This window comes from Theropithecus gelada, chromosome 19, assembly GCF_003255815.1.
Source record: "Theropithecus gelada isolate Dixy chromosome 19, Tgel_1.0, whole genome shotgun sequence".
In the NCBI taxonomy this organism is placed as follows: domain Eukaryota; kingdom Metazoa; phylum Chordata; class Mammalia; order Primates; family Cercopithecidae; genus Theropithecus; species Theropithecus gelada.
Genome location: NC_037687.1, coordinates 25,803,469 through 25,820,836, shown reverse-complemented (window position 1 = coordinate 25,820,836; position 17,368 = coordinate 25,803,469). Strand labels below are relative to the sequence as shown.

Here is a 17,368-nt window from a genome sequence, read left to right as displayed (position 1 = left end):
TGGTGGTGGTGATGGTGATGATGGTGGTGGTGATGGTGATGGTGATGATGGTGATGGTGGTGATGGTGATGGTGGTGATGGTGATGGTGGTGGTGATGGTGGTGGTGATGGTGATGATGGTGATGATGGCGATAGTGGTGATTATGGTGGTGGTGATGATGATGATATAATAACTATTTCCGAGCACCCATCCCAGGGCCTGGCTGGATGCAGGTACTTGGGTAATATTTATTGAACAGTTGTAGGGGAACAGGGCAGCTGGATGGTACCTGACTCCTCAAACCAACCACAAGGGGAAAGTATTCGGTCATTAAACACATATTTATCAATCACCTACTGTGTGCCAGGCAGAGACTGTCATCAGGCCCATTTTACAGATGAGGAGACTCAGGGCTAGAGTTCAGAAGTCCCCTGCACAAGGACACACAGTGTCTGAGTGTGGCAGGGCCAGGATCTGAGCTCAGGAAGCCAAGTTCTGGGGTCTCAGCCCATCCCTGCCAAGCTCCTGCCGGGTACTGTCACACCAGGTGCTCTAGGGTGGCAGACAGGAGGTAACAGACAGGACCACGGCCTTGGTGGCCTGGCAGCCAGACTATTTGAGCTTGAATCCCGGCTCCTCTGCTTACCCGCTGTGAGAGCTTGAGCAAGTGACCTAACCTTTCAGTGCCTCAGTTTCCTCCACCATAGAGTGGGGATAGTAACAGCACATCCTTTACACGCTGTAGTGAAAATTAAATGCATTAATATACATAAAGCCTTTAAATAAAGCCCAATGTGGTACCTGGCAGAAAGAAACGGCTTCCTGAGCGCTGGCCAAAGTCACCACTCCCCAGCTGAGAAGGTAAGGCTCAAAGAGAGGTCACTTGCCCTAAGTCTCATTGCCAGCAAGGGATTGAACCCAGGGAGCCCTGAGTTCCTAGATGCTGCAACAATCCACTGCTCTATCCAGCTGGACAGGTGCCCCCCAGGAGTGTCCCGTGAGATGTCCTCTTTCCCGAAGGTGCTTCCAGACCGGGCCTTCCCTACCTCTCTCCAGCAGCCCCTCCTCAGAGACAGCCAGTGTCAGTTCCTTCTGGCCCTGACCCCCTCCCTCCTCTAGCCTGAGACACTTGGTAGAGGGTCTGAGGTCCTGGGAGGTAACTCTACCAACAGACACAGACACACACACGTGTGCAAGTGCACCCTGGCCTTCCCTCTCCATCTCCCATGCTCTTTGCCTCCCGGCCCTCTATTTCTTTGTTTTTTCTTTTGAGACGGAGTCTTGCTGTTACCCAGGCTGGAGTGCAGTGGTGTCATCTTGGCTCACTGTAACCTCCGCCTCTGGGGTTCAAGCCATTCTCCTGTCTCAGCCTCCTGAGTAGCTGGGATTACAGGTGCACACCACCATGCCCAGCTAATTTTGTATTTCTAGTAGAGATAAGGTTTCACCATGTTGGCCAGGCTGATCTCGAACTCCTGACCTCAGGTGATCCGCCAGCCTCAGCCTCCCAAAATGCTGGGATTACAGGCGTGAGCCACTGTGCCTGGCCTCCACCCCTTATTTCTTCATACATGAAGATCACATGGGCTAACTTACAGACCATCCCCATTCTTTGGCCAAATCTTTTACCTAAGCAGGGGAGTGAGGGGTGAGACTCACCTGGCCTGAGGATGAGGCGGCCTTCATCCTGGGCCTGGACAGAGCCTGGGCGCTGGGGAGGCTGTCCTCCTGAGGGTCACCACATTCTCCCAGACTGAGCAGGGCGGTGCCCTCCAAACCCGGGTAGGAGACTGACAATGCTGCGGTGAAGAAAGGTCAGGGTGGCCAGTTGAGACTAATGTCTGCGGCAGAGCTGTGGCCTTCACAGACATCCTGGTCTGCATCTCCCCTCCCTCATCTGAGTTTTCCACAGGGGAAGTGAGGTGAAGTGATTACCCTTGGGTCAGAAAGAATCCAAAGCCTGACTCAACCCACTGAGCATCTGAATACCTTTGCCACCTCCAATGCCCACAAAAACCCTGGGAGGGAGGGATCTGGATTCTCTCTAGACAGGGAGAAAAGAGAGGCTGGGAGAGGGCGAGTCGTTTTCCCAAGAACATGCAGCTGTCTCTGCTCCCTGATCATCCTGCAACTCTTCCGGGCTCCCAGGGACCTGCCAGTCCAGGGCTTTCAAACTTCTTAGAGTCAACACACCCTGTCCAAGTCTCTTCAAAGAGTGTCCATGAACCTGGGCAGCATAATGAGTCCCCGTCTTTACAAAAAAAAAAAAATTTAAGTAGCCTGGTGCGGTGATGCACGCCTGTGGACCCAGCTACTGAGGAGGCTGAGGTGGGAAGATCCCTTGAGCCCAGGAGTTGGAGGCTGCAGTGAGCTATGATGGCGCTATTGCACTCCAGCCTTGGCGAGAGTGAGACCCTGTCTCAAACAAAAAGTGGTCTATGAACCCCCTGCATCAGCATCTTACTCTGCAGTGCTTGCTGGAAATACAGATCCCTGGGCCCATCAGCAAGCCTAGGGATGAGCCCTGCAATCTGGCTTTTGTTGTTGTTGTTTTGGGTTTTTGCTTTTGTTGTTTGTTGTTTTGAGACCTTTTGCAACAGGTCTCACTCCGTTGCCCAGGCTGGAGGGCAGTGGTGCAATCATAACTCAATGCAGCCTCCAACTCCCAGGCTCAAGTGATCCTCCCACTTCAGTCTCTAGAGTAGCTGGGACTTACTGGTATGGGCCACTTATGCCCTGCTAATGTGTTTTTAATAAAAACGACAACAAAACATTTCCCTGGTAATTCTGACGAGTAGTAAGGTTTGAGAGCCACCTTAAAAAACCTGACAAATGCTCCCAGGATAATGCATATTTATTATTATTTAGCATAATCCTCATATGAGGATTACTGGAGTGAGCTAAGAGCTCAGACTCTCAAGCTAGAAGACCCGTGTTTAAGCCCTGCCTCCAACTACCTGCTAGCTGTACCTCTCTGTGCCTCAGCTTTCTCCCTCTGTAAAATGGGGGTGATAATAGTGCCACCCTCATAGAGCCCTTGTGGAGATGAAATACATCAAACACTTAGCACAGGGTGCCCTGCACATGGGAATGCTAGACAGCCAAGTAATTGCTCTCCGCCAGGCCTGGGCTAAGCACTTTCTATCCACTTCATTTCATTTAAGCCTCATGAAGTAAACATTATAAATGCCATTTCACAGCCAATCAAACTACAGAAGGGAGAAACCACTTGCCCAGGGAATACAGTCAGAAAGACAGATAAAGCTAACAGGGTCTGATTCCACAGGCCATAGCCCACTCTTTTTGTTTTTTGTTTGTTCGTTTTTTTGAGATGGAGTCTTGCTCTGTCGCCAGGCTGGAGGGCAGTGGCGCGATCTTGACTCACTGCAACCTCCACCTCCCGGGTTAAGGAGATTCTCCTGCCTCAGCCTTCCGAGTAGCTGGGACTACAGACACAAGCCACCACAGCCAGCTAATTTTTACATTTTTAGTAGAGATGGGTTTCTGCCATATTGGCCATGTGGGTCTCGAACTCCTGACCTCAGGTGATCCACCCACCTTGGCCTCCCAAAGTGCTGGGATTACAGGCATGAGCCACTGCACCCGGCCTACCCATTTAAAAGATGAGGGGCCAGGCACAGTGGCTCATGCCTGTAATCCCAGAACTCTGGGAGGCCGAAGCAGGTGGATCATGAGGTCAGGAGATCAAGATCATCCTGGCTAACATGGTGAAACCCCGTCTCTACTAAAAACACACACACACACACACACAAAAATTAGCCAGGTGTGGTGGCATGCACCTGTAGTTCCAGCTACTTGGGAAGCTGAGGCAGGAGAATCACTTGAACCTGGGAGGTGGAGGTTGCAGTGAGCCGAGGTCGCGCCACTGCACTCCAGCCTGAGTAACAGAGCGAGACTCCGTCTCAAAAAAATAAACAAAATAAATAAATAAATAAAAAGATGAGAATGGAAATGTCCTGGGAACCAGGCTTAGCTAGAGAGACCCAAGCATTCTCTTCTACCGTGGACACTCTGCTTCCTTTCATGAGGGCAGGGCCATGGGAAGAAAGCTGGGGACTGGGGAGCAGCATACCTGGCCCTGATGCGCCCCCACCCCATCTTGCTCCTAGCCTGCTCCTGCAACCAGCACGCCCGACGCTGCCGGTTCAACTCTGAGCTGTTCAGGCTGTCGGGCGGCCGGAGTGGGGGTGTTTGTGAGCGGTGCCGCCACCACACAGCCGGGCGGCACTGCCACTACTGCCAACCAGGGTTCTGGAGGGACCCTAGCCAGCCTATGTCCAGCCGCAGGGCCTGCAGGGGTGAGTGTGGCCTGTAGACAGACCTGGGGGGAACAGAGGCGGGGCTAGACTCCTAGGGCTGAGGGAGGAGGGGCTGGGCCTGGACTCCTGGGTCTGAGAGCAGGGGCTGGGGGCCTGGACTCCTGGGTCTGAGGGAGAAGGGGCTGGGGACCTGGACTCTGGGCCTGAGGGAGGAGGGGCTGGGGACCTGGACTCCTGGATCTGAGGGAAGAGGGGCTGGGGACCTGGACTCCTGGGTCTGAGGGAGGAGGGGCTGGGGACCTGGACTCCTGGATCTGAGGGAGGAGGGGCTGGGGGCCTGGACTCCTGGATCTGAGGGAGGAGGGGCTGGGGGCCTGGACTCCTGGGGTTGAGGGAGGAGGGGCTGGGCCTGGACTCCCCAGACTGAGGGAGGAGACACTGTGGAATTAGGAGGGGCATCTGGGGCCCCGATACCCCATGCCCCCAGCTCCTCTGCTCATGTAGCCTGCCAGTGCCACCCTATCGGGGCAACAGGAGGAACCTGCAACCAGACCAGTGGGCAGTGCACCTGCAAGTTAGGGGTCACAGGCCTGACCTGCAACCGCTGTGGCCCTGGCTACCAGCAGAGCCGCTCCCCCAGGATGCCCTGCCAGCGTGAGTCTCGAGGGGCCAGGGCACAAGCCTGAGTAGAGCGGGAAGGAGACATCCCAGGTCTCCAGTGAGCAGGTGCAGTGAGGGCTGGGGCCTTGGGAATTGAAAGCCCAAGGCTGGAGGCTGGACTCTGGGCCCTCGGATAAGCAGGGACTGAAATTTTGGACTCTTGAGGAAAAGGAGGCTTGGGGCCTGGACGCCTGCGTCCCAGGAGAGGAAGGCAAGGGATGCTTGCACTCTTGAGTCCTAAAGGAATAAACACTTAAAGAGTTTGGGTGCCTGGATTCCCGGGGCAGGAGCGGGGGGATCCTGGGGGAAATTACTAAGAGGTTAATTTCTCCTTTGGTCTCACAGGAATTCCAGAAGCAACAACCACCCTTGCCACTACTCCTGGTGCTTATAGCTCTGGTAAGACAGTCTGGCATGGAGGTCCCTGAGTGGCAAGTGGGACTGGGGATGGGCTGACTGGGTCCCCAGATGGGGATACATGGGTCACCCATTGAGCCCAGTCCCAAAGGTCTGGGTGCCCCAGCTGGCCATCAAGATGGAATGGAGGGATGGGCAGGGGCAGAAGGCTGTGGTCTAAGCCCCAGGAGCCCACTGCAGACAGCCTGACCCTCCCCAGACCCTCAGTGTCAAAACTACTGCAATATGTCGGACACCAGGGTATATATGAGCCTTCGGAGGTACTGCCAGCAGGACTATGGTGAGTACTGGGGAGACAGGATAGCTGAAGGCTACAACTGGTTCTGATGACTGTTTCTAAGCCACCCCCTTTCTGGCCTTCCACTTTCTCATTTTAAATGGCAAGGAGCGTTGGATTCCAAAGGGCACCTTCCTGATCTAGAAATTGATGGGGCAGAAGACAAATGGGGAGGGGGAGTGGGGAGGGGGCATTTACTACCTTCCTGTGTCTCCTCTTTCACTATGTTCTTGGGCTTGCAGAGTTTCATCATCCCCTTCAGCCTGACATCTCTGAGGGATGGAAGAGATAGGGGAACTGGTTGAGTGGAATGAGCTCTTGCCCTGTCCACCCTATCTCAGAGACCCTTGCTGCTTCCCTTCATGGTCCCAGATATTTGAGCCTTAGTCCCAATCCCCATAAAGACTTATCCCACAGTTCCCTAATCCCCAGTCCACATGGGCTCCATGACCCTGGGGTCTATGACCTCAGGCTATTCAGCTCTCTTAAGACACTCAGGAGTTCGGCCCAGCCAACAAATCTAGACCAACGCCAGCTATTTCTCTCAATGTATAGGACCGCAGACTTCTTCTCCCTCAGGATCCTCATCTGGTCACTAGTGTTCTAGGCCTTCAAAGGTGGAAAGCTTTTCCCCACCTTCCACAGGGATCTCCTGCCCCGCAGACCCAGCTGGCTAGTCAGAGTTCCCAGCCTCTCAGAAAGCACATTTCTCTGGCCGGGCACGGTGGCTCACGCCAATAATCCCAGCACTTTATGGGGGCCGAGGTGGGCAGATCACTTGAGGTCAGAAGTTCGAGACCAGACTGGCCAACATGGTGAAACTCCGTCTCCACTAAAAATACAAAAGGGCGCGGTGCCAGGATCCTGTAAACCCAGCTACTCAGGAAGCTGAGGCACAAGAATCACTTTAACCCAGGAGGCGGAGGCTGCAGTTAGTTGAGATCACACAACTGCACTCCAGACTGGGCGATACAGTAAGATTCCGTCTCAAAAAAAAAAAAAATTATGTTTTTCTGAATCACTATCAGTATGACCTCAGCCCTCACATTCCAAGGACCAATCTCTTCCTTCTGGTCCTCCAAATGTATCCCAGAGCCCCTTCCCCAGTAATGTGACCCCTCCTTCCCAAGAATTCCACCATTGATACCTTCTGACCCCACTGTATTAGAGACCCTGGACCTGCGTCTTCTGCCCTGTCCCCAGCACCACCTACTGTAGTTTAACTCCTTGTCTCAAAGGTGTTTCCTCCAGCGGGCCCCACCCCTCACGATTTAGGGTCAAACTCTCAAAAGTTCAAGGTTTCTCTCCCCACTGCGATACCAGAAGCTCACCCACCGATCTCGGGCTTCTGCCCACTGTGACTGACCCCACGGGACCCAGAGGTACCCTGGAAGCTCCCCACGACCTGAGCTGACATCTCCCCTCCCCACAGTTCTTCGGGCGCAGGTGCTAGCGTCTGAGGCGGCAGGCCCGGCATGGCGGCGGCTGGCCGTGCGCGTGCAAGCCGTCTACAAGCAGCGGGTGCAGCTCGTGCGACGCGGCGACCAGGACGCCTGGGTGCCCCGCGCCGACCTGGCCTGCGGCTGCCTGCGCCTACAACCGGGCACCGACTACCTGCTGCTGGGCAGCGTGGTCGGCGGCCCCGACCCCACGCGCCTCATCCTAGACCGCCACGGCCTCGCGCTGCCATGGAGGCCGCGCTGGGCCCGGCCCCTGAGGCGGCTGCAGCAGGAGGAGCGCGCCGGGGGCTGCCGCGGCGTGCGGGCACCCACATCCAGCCCCAGGCCGGAGCATTAGATGTGGGCTGCCACTGCTTCCAATGCCAACAAAGAAATTTGGGACCGACTGGGAGCTGAGCCTTATACCTTAACGGTGCGCCGTAGAGAGCCAATGAGACGTCGCAGAACCCCGACGTCACTATGCATGCGCCCACGCCACGCAGGCGTGCGGAACTTTTAGCAAAAGGCGGCAAAGAGGACTACTGGTTCCAACTGTTCCTCCTTTGGCTTGTGGCTTATTCCCCGCCAGTGATCTATTTCCCCCAATAAAGTCTCAAATCTTGGGGAATTTTTGTCTACAGACTCCTGATCGATGCTGGCACCGTCTCCACAGGGAAGCGAACAAGGCCTTGACTCAGTACGCGGAGCTGAAGTTAGGACCACAGCACCACAGCACCCTGACAAAGTGGCCAATCCAATGAGAGAGCTCTTATGACGTCATTGGGTGCTAGTCAGATTGGTGTTGACTGATGATAGGCCAAAGGCCAATGGGCGGGGCTTGTTTGGAAAAGGTGGGAAATCTCACAAAGGGAAGGACAGCAGTTGCAGATTTCTAGAAAATTCCAGATGTAGAAACTTTTGGTTTCTGATTGGCCTCAGGATAGGCTCTGAGAAAGGAATTAAGAGACTTTGAGTGACTCATTTTTGAGAGAATAGCCAATTGGTAGCCACAGAGTGGTATGACATAACTTGGTGCTAAGGGGAATTGTATTCCCACCCAACAATTGGCTACCTGCAGGCCAGAGGGGAGTGGCTCAAAAGGCAGGAAGCGTTAAGTACCACGGAATGGAAGGTTGCCACGGCCTGGGACCTTCCTTGCCACCCTGACCTCTGCCCCTGCACCCGCAGCAAACAACATAATCTCAAATTTGGGTGATCTTTTCAGGAGAGTCATTGAGCGGGTACTCAGGGAGTCTTAGAGGAAGAGATGTGATTTAAGGTCCATTTGTTTGTTTCTCTTTTTTAAAAAATGTATTTTATTTATAGTTATATTTACTTATTTATTTTTTTGAGATGGAGTTTTGCCCTTGTTACCCAGGCTGGAGTGCAATGGCATGATCTCAGCTCACTGCAACCTCCACCTCCCTAGTTCAAGCAATTCTCCTGCCTCAGCCACCCAAATAGCTGGGACTACAGGTGCATGCCACCACACCTGGGTAATTTTGTATTTTTAGTAGAGATGGGGTTTCACCACATTGCCCAGGCTGGTCTTGAACTCCTGACCTCAGGTGATCTGCCCACCTAGGCCTCCCAAAGTGCTGGGATTACAGGCATAAGCCACCGTGCCCAGTCAAAAATTTTTATTTTATTTTATTTTAATTATTTAGTTTTTTGGGACTGGGTCTCACTCTGTTGCCCAGGCTGGAGTGCGGTGGCTCTATGGTAGTTCACTGCAGCCTTGACCTACTAGGCTCAAGCAATCCTCCCACTTCAGCCTCCCAAGTAGCCAGGACCACAGGCACAGGCCACCATGCCTGGCTAATTTTGTTGTTGTTGGTAGAGACGAGGTCTTGCTATGTTGCCCAGGCTGGTTTCGAACTCCTGGGCTCGAGTGATCCTTCCACATTGGCCTGCCAAAGTACTGGGTTTATAGGCATGAGTCACCATGCTGGCCTAAGGTCCATTTGGACCTGGAAAATAGTGGCCAATACAAAAAGCACACTCATGATGTAACTGGGTGCTAGTCAGATTTGTGTTGCCTAATAATTTCCTTCCCTGAGAGAAAGGTGGGGCTCTCAGCCAATGGGGGGTCAGGATATGCCATGATGTCACAGGATACTAGGCAGGAAGAAAGGTACCTTCCAGCAAACGTTCTGGGTTTGCTCTTGGTTAGATGGAAAAAGGCAAGAAATTGCCTCCAGGGAGACTATTTGACACCCATGCCACCAATAAAATGTTACATAATCTGGGAGAACCTCCCCTTAGCCTCCAGATGAACTCAGGGTGGGGGCATCTCTGAAGCAGGAGTCTTTTAAGAGATTTTCTTTTCTTTTTTTTGTAGAGATGGGGTCTCACTATGATACCCAGGCTGGTCTCAACCCCCTGAGCTCAAGCAATCCTCCTGCCTCAGCCTCCCAAAGTGTTGGAATTACAGGCGTGAGCAACCGCGACAAGTCTTAAGGGATTTTCTTTTCTTTCTTTCTCTTTCTTTCTTTCTTTCTTCTTTTTTTTTTTTTTTTTTCTGAGATGGAGTCTCACTGTGTCACCTAGGCTGGAGTGCAGTGGAGCGATCTTGGCTCACTGCAACCTCTGCCTCCTGGGTTCAAGCGATTCTCCTGACTCACAGTCTCCTGAGTAGCTGGGATCACAGCACGCACCACCATACTTGGCTACTTTTTGTATTTTTAGTAGAGATGGGGTTTTCCCATGTTGGCCAGGCTGGTCTCGAACTCCTGACCTCAGGTGATCCACCCGCCTCAGCCTCCCAAATTGCTGGGATTATAGGCGTGAGCCACCGTGCCTGGCCAAGGGATTTTCTAAGAATGGTCCTCTGTTCCAGAAAAACTAAATTCCTTATCTTTGTTATTTTCATCCTCTTTTGAAGCCAATTCAGTTAGGCATTCACTGCCCCCACACTCCACCTTCACATCCAATCCATGAGCAAATCCTGTCCACATCTACAAAATATCTCCCAAAATTCAACTATTTTTACCACCTCTATTGCTACCACCTTCATCCAAGCCACCATCACTGCTCGTCTGGATTATTACAATAGTGCCCACACTGAGCTCACCACTACCCCCCGAAAGTCTTCTTCACATGGAAGCTAGGATGATCACTTTAAAACATGTCAGGACAGACATGGTGGTTCATGCCTGTAATCCCAGCCCTTTGGGAGGCCGAGATGGGAATCACTTGAAACCAGGAGTTCAAGCCCAGGAAACTTGGCAACATAGCAAAACCCCATCTCTACAAAAAAAAAAAAAAAAAAATAGTTGGGCATGGTGGTGCACACCTGTAGTCCCAGCTACTTGGGAGGCTGAGGCAGAGGATTGCTTGAGTCCAGGAGTTGGAGGCTGCAGAGAGCTATGACTGTAGTACTGCACTCCAGCCTGGGCAACAGAAGGAGACCCCATTGCTAAAAATAAACTTTTTTTTTTCTTCTGCATTTTTTAATGCAGAAAAAAAAATAAAAAATAAAAAAAAATAAACTCTTGAATGGTTTCCCATTACTCTCAAAATAAAACCCAAAGTCCCTGCCCTTCTCTACAAAGCCTTGCATAATCTACCTCCACCACATGACCGATCTCACCTCTTATAAGTCTTCCTCATTCACACCACTGCAGCCACACTGGTCTTCTTCCTGTTCCTTTAAAAACCAAGCACACTTGCCGGGCGCGGTGGCTCATGCCTGTAATCCCAGCACTTGGGAGGCCGAGGCAGGCGGATCATGAGGTCAGGAGATTGAGACCATCCTGGGTAACACGGTGAAACCCCGTCTCTACTAAAAATACAAAAAATTAGCCGGGCATGGTGGCGGACGCATGTAGTCCCAGCTACTCCAGAGGCTGAGGCAGGAGAATGGTGTGAACCCGGGAGGTGGGGCTTGCAGTGAGCCAAGATCATGCCACTGCACTCCAGTCTGGGCGACAGAGCAAGACTCAGTCTTTAAAAAAAAAAAAAAAAAAAGCACACTGTGCCCCAGGGCCTTTGCACTTGCTGTTCTCTCATCCTGGAACACACCTTTTCATGTAATGGCAAGCCAGTTTCCCTACTTCATCGAGACCTTCCATTAGGCAGGTCAGGCTAGCTCTGTTGGCTCTACAGAGTTTATTTAGTTCTGGCTGGGCGTGGTGGCTCACACCTATAATCTCAGCACTTTAGGAGGCTGAGGCTGGCGATCACTTGAGCCCAGGTCTAGACCGATGTGGGCACCGTGGTGATACTCCATCTCTACAAAAAATACAAAAATTAGCCAGGCATCGTGGTGTGTGCCTGCCTGTAGTCCTCATACTTGGGAAGCTGAGGCAGGAGGATTGTTTGAGTCCAGGAGGTCCAGCCTACAGTGAACTATGATTGGGCCACGATACTCCAGCCTGGAGCAAGACCCTGTCTCAAAAAAAAAAAAAAAAAAGTAAAAAGTAAAAGAAAACACAACGTTTCTTTCTTGCTCATATACATGTTCCATGCAAGTTGGCAAAGGCTGGTTTTCCACACAGTCAAGGACCCAGGCTGAGAGATGTTCACCATCTTGTAGCACCAGCCGTAACCCAGGGCATCCTTGATCACTGAGACAAGGCAAGAGGAAAAGCAATGAATGGTCTCATGCAAGCAAAACAGCTTTGGCCCAGCCCTTCCAATCACAGCTCATTCATTGGGATTACTCATGTGGTCCCACTCAATTGTATAAAGGTGGGGACGTAGAATTCCCTCCCGTGCCCAGTAACAGAGAAGAACTGTCGAATTCCTTTCCTGTTACTGCCATAACAAATTACCATAAACTCAGCAGCTGAAACAACACAAATTTATCATCTTACAGCTCTACAGATCAAAAGCCCCACATGGGTTTCACTGGGCTGAAATCAAGGTGCTAACGATGCTGCATTCCATCTGGAGCCTCTAAGAGAGAATCTGTTTCCTTTCTATTCCCAGTTTCTAGAGGCCACCCACATTCCCTGATTCATGACCCCTTTTTCCATCTTCACAGCCAACCACGACAAGTTGAGTCCCTTTCACACTTCAAATTTTTCCTGCTTCTTCTATCCTCCCATCTCTTTCTGACCATGGCTGGGAAAGCTATTCTGCTTTTAAGGACTCCTGTAATTAGACGAAGGCCACCCAGTCTACCACCATACCACCTGAATGCACCGATCTTGTCTGATCTCAGAAGCTAAGCAGAGTCACGCCCTGTTAGTTCTTGGATGATGAACTAAGCCCCATCTTGGAGATGGGGCCACCCAGATAATCCAGAATAATATCTCCCCATCTCAAGATCCCTTTTTCTGTTTTGTTTTGAGACATTCTTGCTCTGTCGCCTAGGCTGGAGTATAGTCGCATGATCTTGGCTCACTGCAACCTCCGTCAGACAGAAACAAACAAACAAAAAAACAAACAGAAAAAAGCAAAACAAAACAAAAACGAAAAAATCCCCCAAAATTAGCCAGGCCCGGTGGTTACACATCTGTAATCCCAGCTAGTCGGGAGGCTGAGGCAGGAGAATCGCTTGAATCGAGGAGGTGGAGGTTGCAGTGAGCCGAGATCATGCCACTGCACTCCAGCTTGGGCAACAGAGCAAGACTCCGTCTCAAAACAAACAAACAAACAAACAAAAACCACACAAATCCCAGCACTGCTGAGCCATGTCCCTCAGTTTTTTCATCTATAATATGACATGATAGTCATAATAGAAAATAATCTCTAGGGTATGTTGTGAGGATTAAATTAGTTAATACATACAATGGGTTAGAACAGTGCCTAGCGCAGACCGAGAGCTATATGAGTTTATTATTCGTTTATTTATTTTGAGACAGGGTCTTACTCAGTCTTCCAGGCAGGAGTGCAATAACAGAGTCACAGCTCAATGCAGCCTCGACCTCCCAGGCTCAAGGGATCTTCCTCCCTCAGCCTCCCAAGTAGCTAGGACTACAGGCGCATGCCACCAGGCTAGGTTTGTTTTGTTTTCGCTTTTTTTTTTTTTTTTTTTTTGAGACAGAGTCTCGCTCTGCTGCCCAGGCTGGAGTGCAGTGGCCGGATCTCAGCTCACTGCAAGCTCCGCCTCCCGGGTTCACGCCATTCTCCTGCCTCAGCCTCCTGAGTAGCTGGGACTACAGGCGCCTGCCACCTCGCCCGGCTAGTTTTTTTGTATTTTTTTTAGTAGAGACGGGGTTTCACCGTGTCAGCCAGGATGGTCTCGATCTCCTGACCTCGTGATCCGCCCGTCTCGGCCTCCCAAAGTGCTGGGATTACAGGCTTGAGCCACCGCGCCCGGCTCGCTTTTTTTTTTAATAGAGGCAGGGTTTTGCTGTTGCCCAGGCTGGCTTTGAACTCCCGGGCTCAAGCAATCCTCCCACCTCAGCCTCCCAAAGTGCTGGGTAATGCCATCACTAGGCGTGAGTCACTGCTCAGGGCCTTGAGTTTGTTATTAATATTATTTAGACCGGGTGCAGTCTTTCATGCCTGTAATCCCTGCACTTTGGGAGACTAAGGCTGGTGGATCACTTGAGGTCAGGAGTTCAAGACCATCCTGGCCAACATGGTGAAACCCCATCTCTACTAAAAACAGAAAAATTAGGCTGGGCACGGTGGTTCATGCCTGTAACCCCAGCACTTTGGTGGGGGCAAGGTGGGCAGATCACCTGAAGTCAGGAGTTTGAGACCAGCCTCACCAACATGGTGAAACCCCATCTCTATTAAAAATACAAAAAGTAGCTGGGTGTCATGGCGTGAGCTTATAGTCCCAGCTCCTCAGGAGGCTGAGACAGGAAAATTGCTTGAACCCGGGAGGTGGGTTGCAGTGAGCCGAGATCACACCACTGCACTCCAGCCTGGGCGACAGAGCGAGACTTCTTCTCAACAAAAAGAAAAAAGAAAAAAAAAGAAAAATTAGCTAAGCATGGTGGTGCACAGCCGTAGTCCCAGCTACTCTAGAGGCTGAGGCAGGAGAATCACTTGAACCCAGGAGGTGGAGGTTGCAGTGAGCCAAGATTGCGCCACTGCACTCCAGCCTGGCAACAGAGCAAGATTCTGTCTTAAAAAAAAAAAAAAATATATATATATATATGTGAAATTTAAACACCCAGAGTCCACACCTCCTCCAGGAGACTGGAACCCAGAGGGCGAGATTAGGGAGGATTTTTCTAGGCTCCCAGGGGCAGTGGGAGTTGAAGGCAAGGAGAGAGGGGTGAGGAGGCCAAGAGGGGCTGTGGGAACTACCCAGGCCTGTAGAAGCCTGGTGCTGCCGCCTCCCACTCAGGGGCTGGGGAGATGGGAGATGAAAGCATGGTGCAGAGCAGGCCCCATATGTTCCTCATGACCCAAACTTTGTTCCCAGCGCCCGAGACGAATAGGCGTGAAATCCACATCTGGGACCCACCTCCGGCCTGGTTGTTCCCTCCCGTCCTGGGCACCGAGCCCAGTCTGTTTTTGCACTATAATGGAGGCAGCACAGGTGGCTTCCAGAGCTCCGAGGAGGCCCCCACCCACCTCATGGCATTGCCGGATGGCTTCTTGGAGGAGGGGACTCCTGAAGAATATAGAAGTCTGAGTAGGAATTTGCCCAGCAGAGAAGGGAGAAAGGGAGCCTGGTTAGAGGAAACAGTTTGGCAAAGATCCCAGGGCAAGAGGTCTGTGTGGTGAGAGAAGAGATGAGGCTGGGGCCTGGGGGTGGTCAGGGTATATGGAGTCTCTCAGGCCAGGCTGAGGACCTGGGCTTTTTTTCCCCCAGGACACTGGGGAGCCATGGGAGGTCTGTGAGCAGGGGAGGAACAGAATTTTTGTGAACAGCTTTTTGTGAGAGACAAACCGTGTTAAAACAGAGTGACACGGGCAATCGTCGTCATCACTGAGGTGGCTCAGCTCACTGGGAGAGCCCAGAGAGTACCCCAAACCCAGCCTGCAGGTAAGAAAACTTCTCTCAGAGGTGAATCTTCAAGGACATTAGAAGAATCTGGTCATGACAAGAACGGCTGAGGAGGGGGACTCTGTCCAGAGGTACAGGGGAGCCGTGGGAGAGGCAGGGTCCACTCTGAATATAACACAGCCACTCAGGGGCCGGGCATGGTGGCTCTCACCTATAATCCCAGCACTTTGGGAGACCAAGGTGGGAGGATTGCTTGAGGCCAGGAGTTCAAGACCAGTCCAGCCAGCATAGTAAGACCTCTATCGCTACAAAAAAATTAAAAATTACTAGTGTGTTGGCCTGGCGCGGTGGCTAACACCTGTAATCCTAGCACCTTGGGAGGCCGAGGCTGGTGGATCACCTGAGGTTGGGAGTTCAAGACCAGCCTGACCAACATGGAGAAGTCCTGTCTCTACTAAAAATACAAAATCACCTGGGCGTGGTGGCGCATGTCTGTAATCCCAGCTGCTCGGGAGGCTGAGGCAGGAGAATCGCTTGAACTCAGGAGGTGGAGGTTGCAGTGCTGGGATTACAAGCATGAGCCATCGTGCCCGGGGGGCCACAGTCCCTATGTTTTTATTTCATTCACTCACTTATTAATTCATTCAACATATTCTCCTCTGGTCTCCCTGGAAAATTCTGACACCCTGACCTGAGTCAGACTAAGGACTTGCCTAGTCTGGGAGGGTGGGGTAGGAGAGAGACCTGGGTACAATAAGATTTGGTATGATATTCAACAATGGAGGCAGCGCAGGGCACTGTGGGAGCCTAGAAGAAGCACCTGGACGTGCCTTGGAGTTTAGGGAAGACGTCCTGGAGGAGGCAAGGCCCTCCATGGGCACTGCAGAAAATCCAAGTGTCACCCAGGCACATGGGAACTGGCAGACTCTCCAGGGAAAGACATCATGAGCATGGTTTCATTCAGTAATGCCTGAGTTCTCTCCTGAGGACACCTGTACACCAGGCTCTGTGTGCAGTGAGGCTGGGGACTCAGAGACCAGCCAGGCTCGAACCCTCTGGTGGAACACATGGGACACGGTCCCTTTCTAATGAGATGTATGAGGTAGCACAGGGCATTGTAAATATTCACAGCAAGCACTGACCCAGCCTGGGGGGTCAAGGAAGGCTTCCTGGAGGAGGAAAGCCCACATTTTAGGTAGACTCTGCTCTTCCTGCAGTATCAGTCAGGCTTTCACTTTGTGTATAGCTCTAGTTCCTTCATTGCCTCTGCCTGTGTCGGGTTCCATATCTCTCTTTCTTTCTTTTTAAATATTACTAAATAAAAATAGAGATGGAGTTTCGCCGTGTTGCCCAGGCTTGGTCTCAAACTCCTGAGCCCAAGCAGTCCGCCTGCCTCGGCCTCCCAAAGCGCTGGGATTGCAGGTGTGAGCCGCCATGCCCAGCCAGATTCCAGGTCTTATTTTAGTGACAGGTTGGCTGTCACTAAAAATTACCACAAACATGGTGGCTTATCACAACAGAAATTCATTGTCTCACAGCTCTAGAGGTCAGAAGTTCAAAATGAAGGTGTTGGCAAAGCCATACTCCCTCCACAGACTCCGGGGCAAATGTTTCATGCCTCTTCCAGCTCCTGGTGGCTCCTGGCATTCCTTGGCTTGTAGCTGCCTCATTCCAGCCTCTGCCTCCGTCTTCACATGGCCTTCTCCCAATCTCACTATGGCTTTTTTTTTTTTTTATCTTATAAGGATACTTGTCATTGGATTTAGGGTCTACCCAGATAATGCAGGATGATTGCATCTCAAGATCCTTAACTTTTTTTTTTTTTTTTTTTGAGATAGTGTCTTGCTCTGTTGCCCAGGCTAGAGTACAATGCTGTGATCTTGGCTCACTGCAGCCTCGACCTCCTGAGCTCAAGTCATCCTTTCACCTCAGCCTCCCAAGTAGCCGGGACTACAAGTGTGCATTTCCATGCCTGACTAGGTTTTTAAATTTTTTTGCAGAGGCTGGGCACGGTGGCTCACACCTGTAATCCCAGCATTTTGGGAGACTAAGGTGGAAGGACCATGAGGTCAGGAGTTTGAGACCAGACTGGCCAACATAGTGAAACCCTGTCTCTACTAAAAATACAAAAAATTAGCCAGGCTTGGTGGCGGGCTCCTGTAATCCTAGCTACTCGGGAGGCTGAGGCAGGAGAATCGCTTGAACCCGGGAGGCAGAGGTTGCAGTGAGCTGAGATCGCACCACTGCACTCCAGTCTGGGTAATGGTGCGAGACTCTGTCTCAAAAAAAAAATTATTTATTTATTTATTTATTCATTTATTTATTTATTTTTTTGCAGAGATGGGGTCTCATTGTGTTGTGCAGGCTGGTCTCAAACTCCTGGGCTCAAGTGATCCTCCTGCCTCACCTTCCCAAAGCACTGGAATTACAGATATAAGCTGCTGCACCCGGCCCCTC

General features: G+C 51.5%; 2 protein-coding genes across 6 annotated transcripts in view; one reads left to right on the top strand and one right to left on the bottom strand.

Moving 5' to 3' along the window:
• Positions 1-7,681, top strand: part of NTN5 (netrin 5) — a 10,901-nt gene extending 3,220 nt beyond the window's left edge. Inside the window, exons 3-7 of the mRNA XM_025369009.1 lie at positions 4,111-4,299; positions 4,765-4,914; positions 5,266-5,319; positions 5,537-5,617; positions 7,047-7,681. Coding sequence (XP_025224794.1) covers positions 4,111-4,299; positions 4,765-4,914; positions 5,266-5,319; positions 5,537-5,617; positions 7,047-7,411 — 839 coding nt within the window. The 3' untranslated portion in view covers positions 7,412-7,681. The remainder of the gene's footprint in view (positions 1-4,110; positions 4,300-4,764; positions 4,915-5,265; positions 5,320-5,536; positions 5,618-7,046) is intronic.
• Positions 1-17,368, bottom strand: part of LOC112613472 (galactoside 2-alpha-L-fucosyltransferase 2-like) — a 50,384-nt gene that overhangs the window by 19,067 nt on the left and 13,949 nt on the right. For 2 of the 5 annotated variants that reach the window (XM_025369013.1, XM_025369012.1), the window contains exon 2: positions 5,816-5,886. The exons of 1 other annotated variant lie outside the window; for it this stretch is intronic. In XM_025369013.1, the coding sequence (XP_025224798.1) occupies positions 5,816-5,867 (52 nt within the window). In that variant the 5' untranslated portion in view covers positions 5,868-5,886. Of the gene's footprint in view, positions 1-1,639; positions 1,780-5,815; positions 5,887-6,980; positions 7,039-17,368 lie in introns of those variants that run through there. 2 more of the 5 variants (XM_025369010.1, XM_025369011.1) reach the window with 2 other exon arrangements.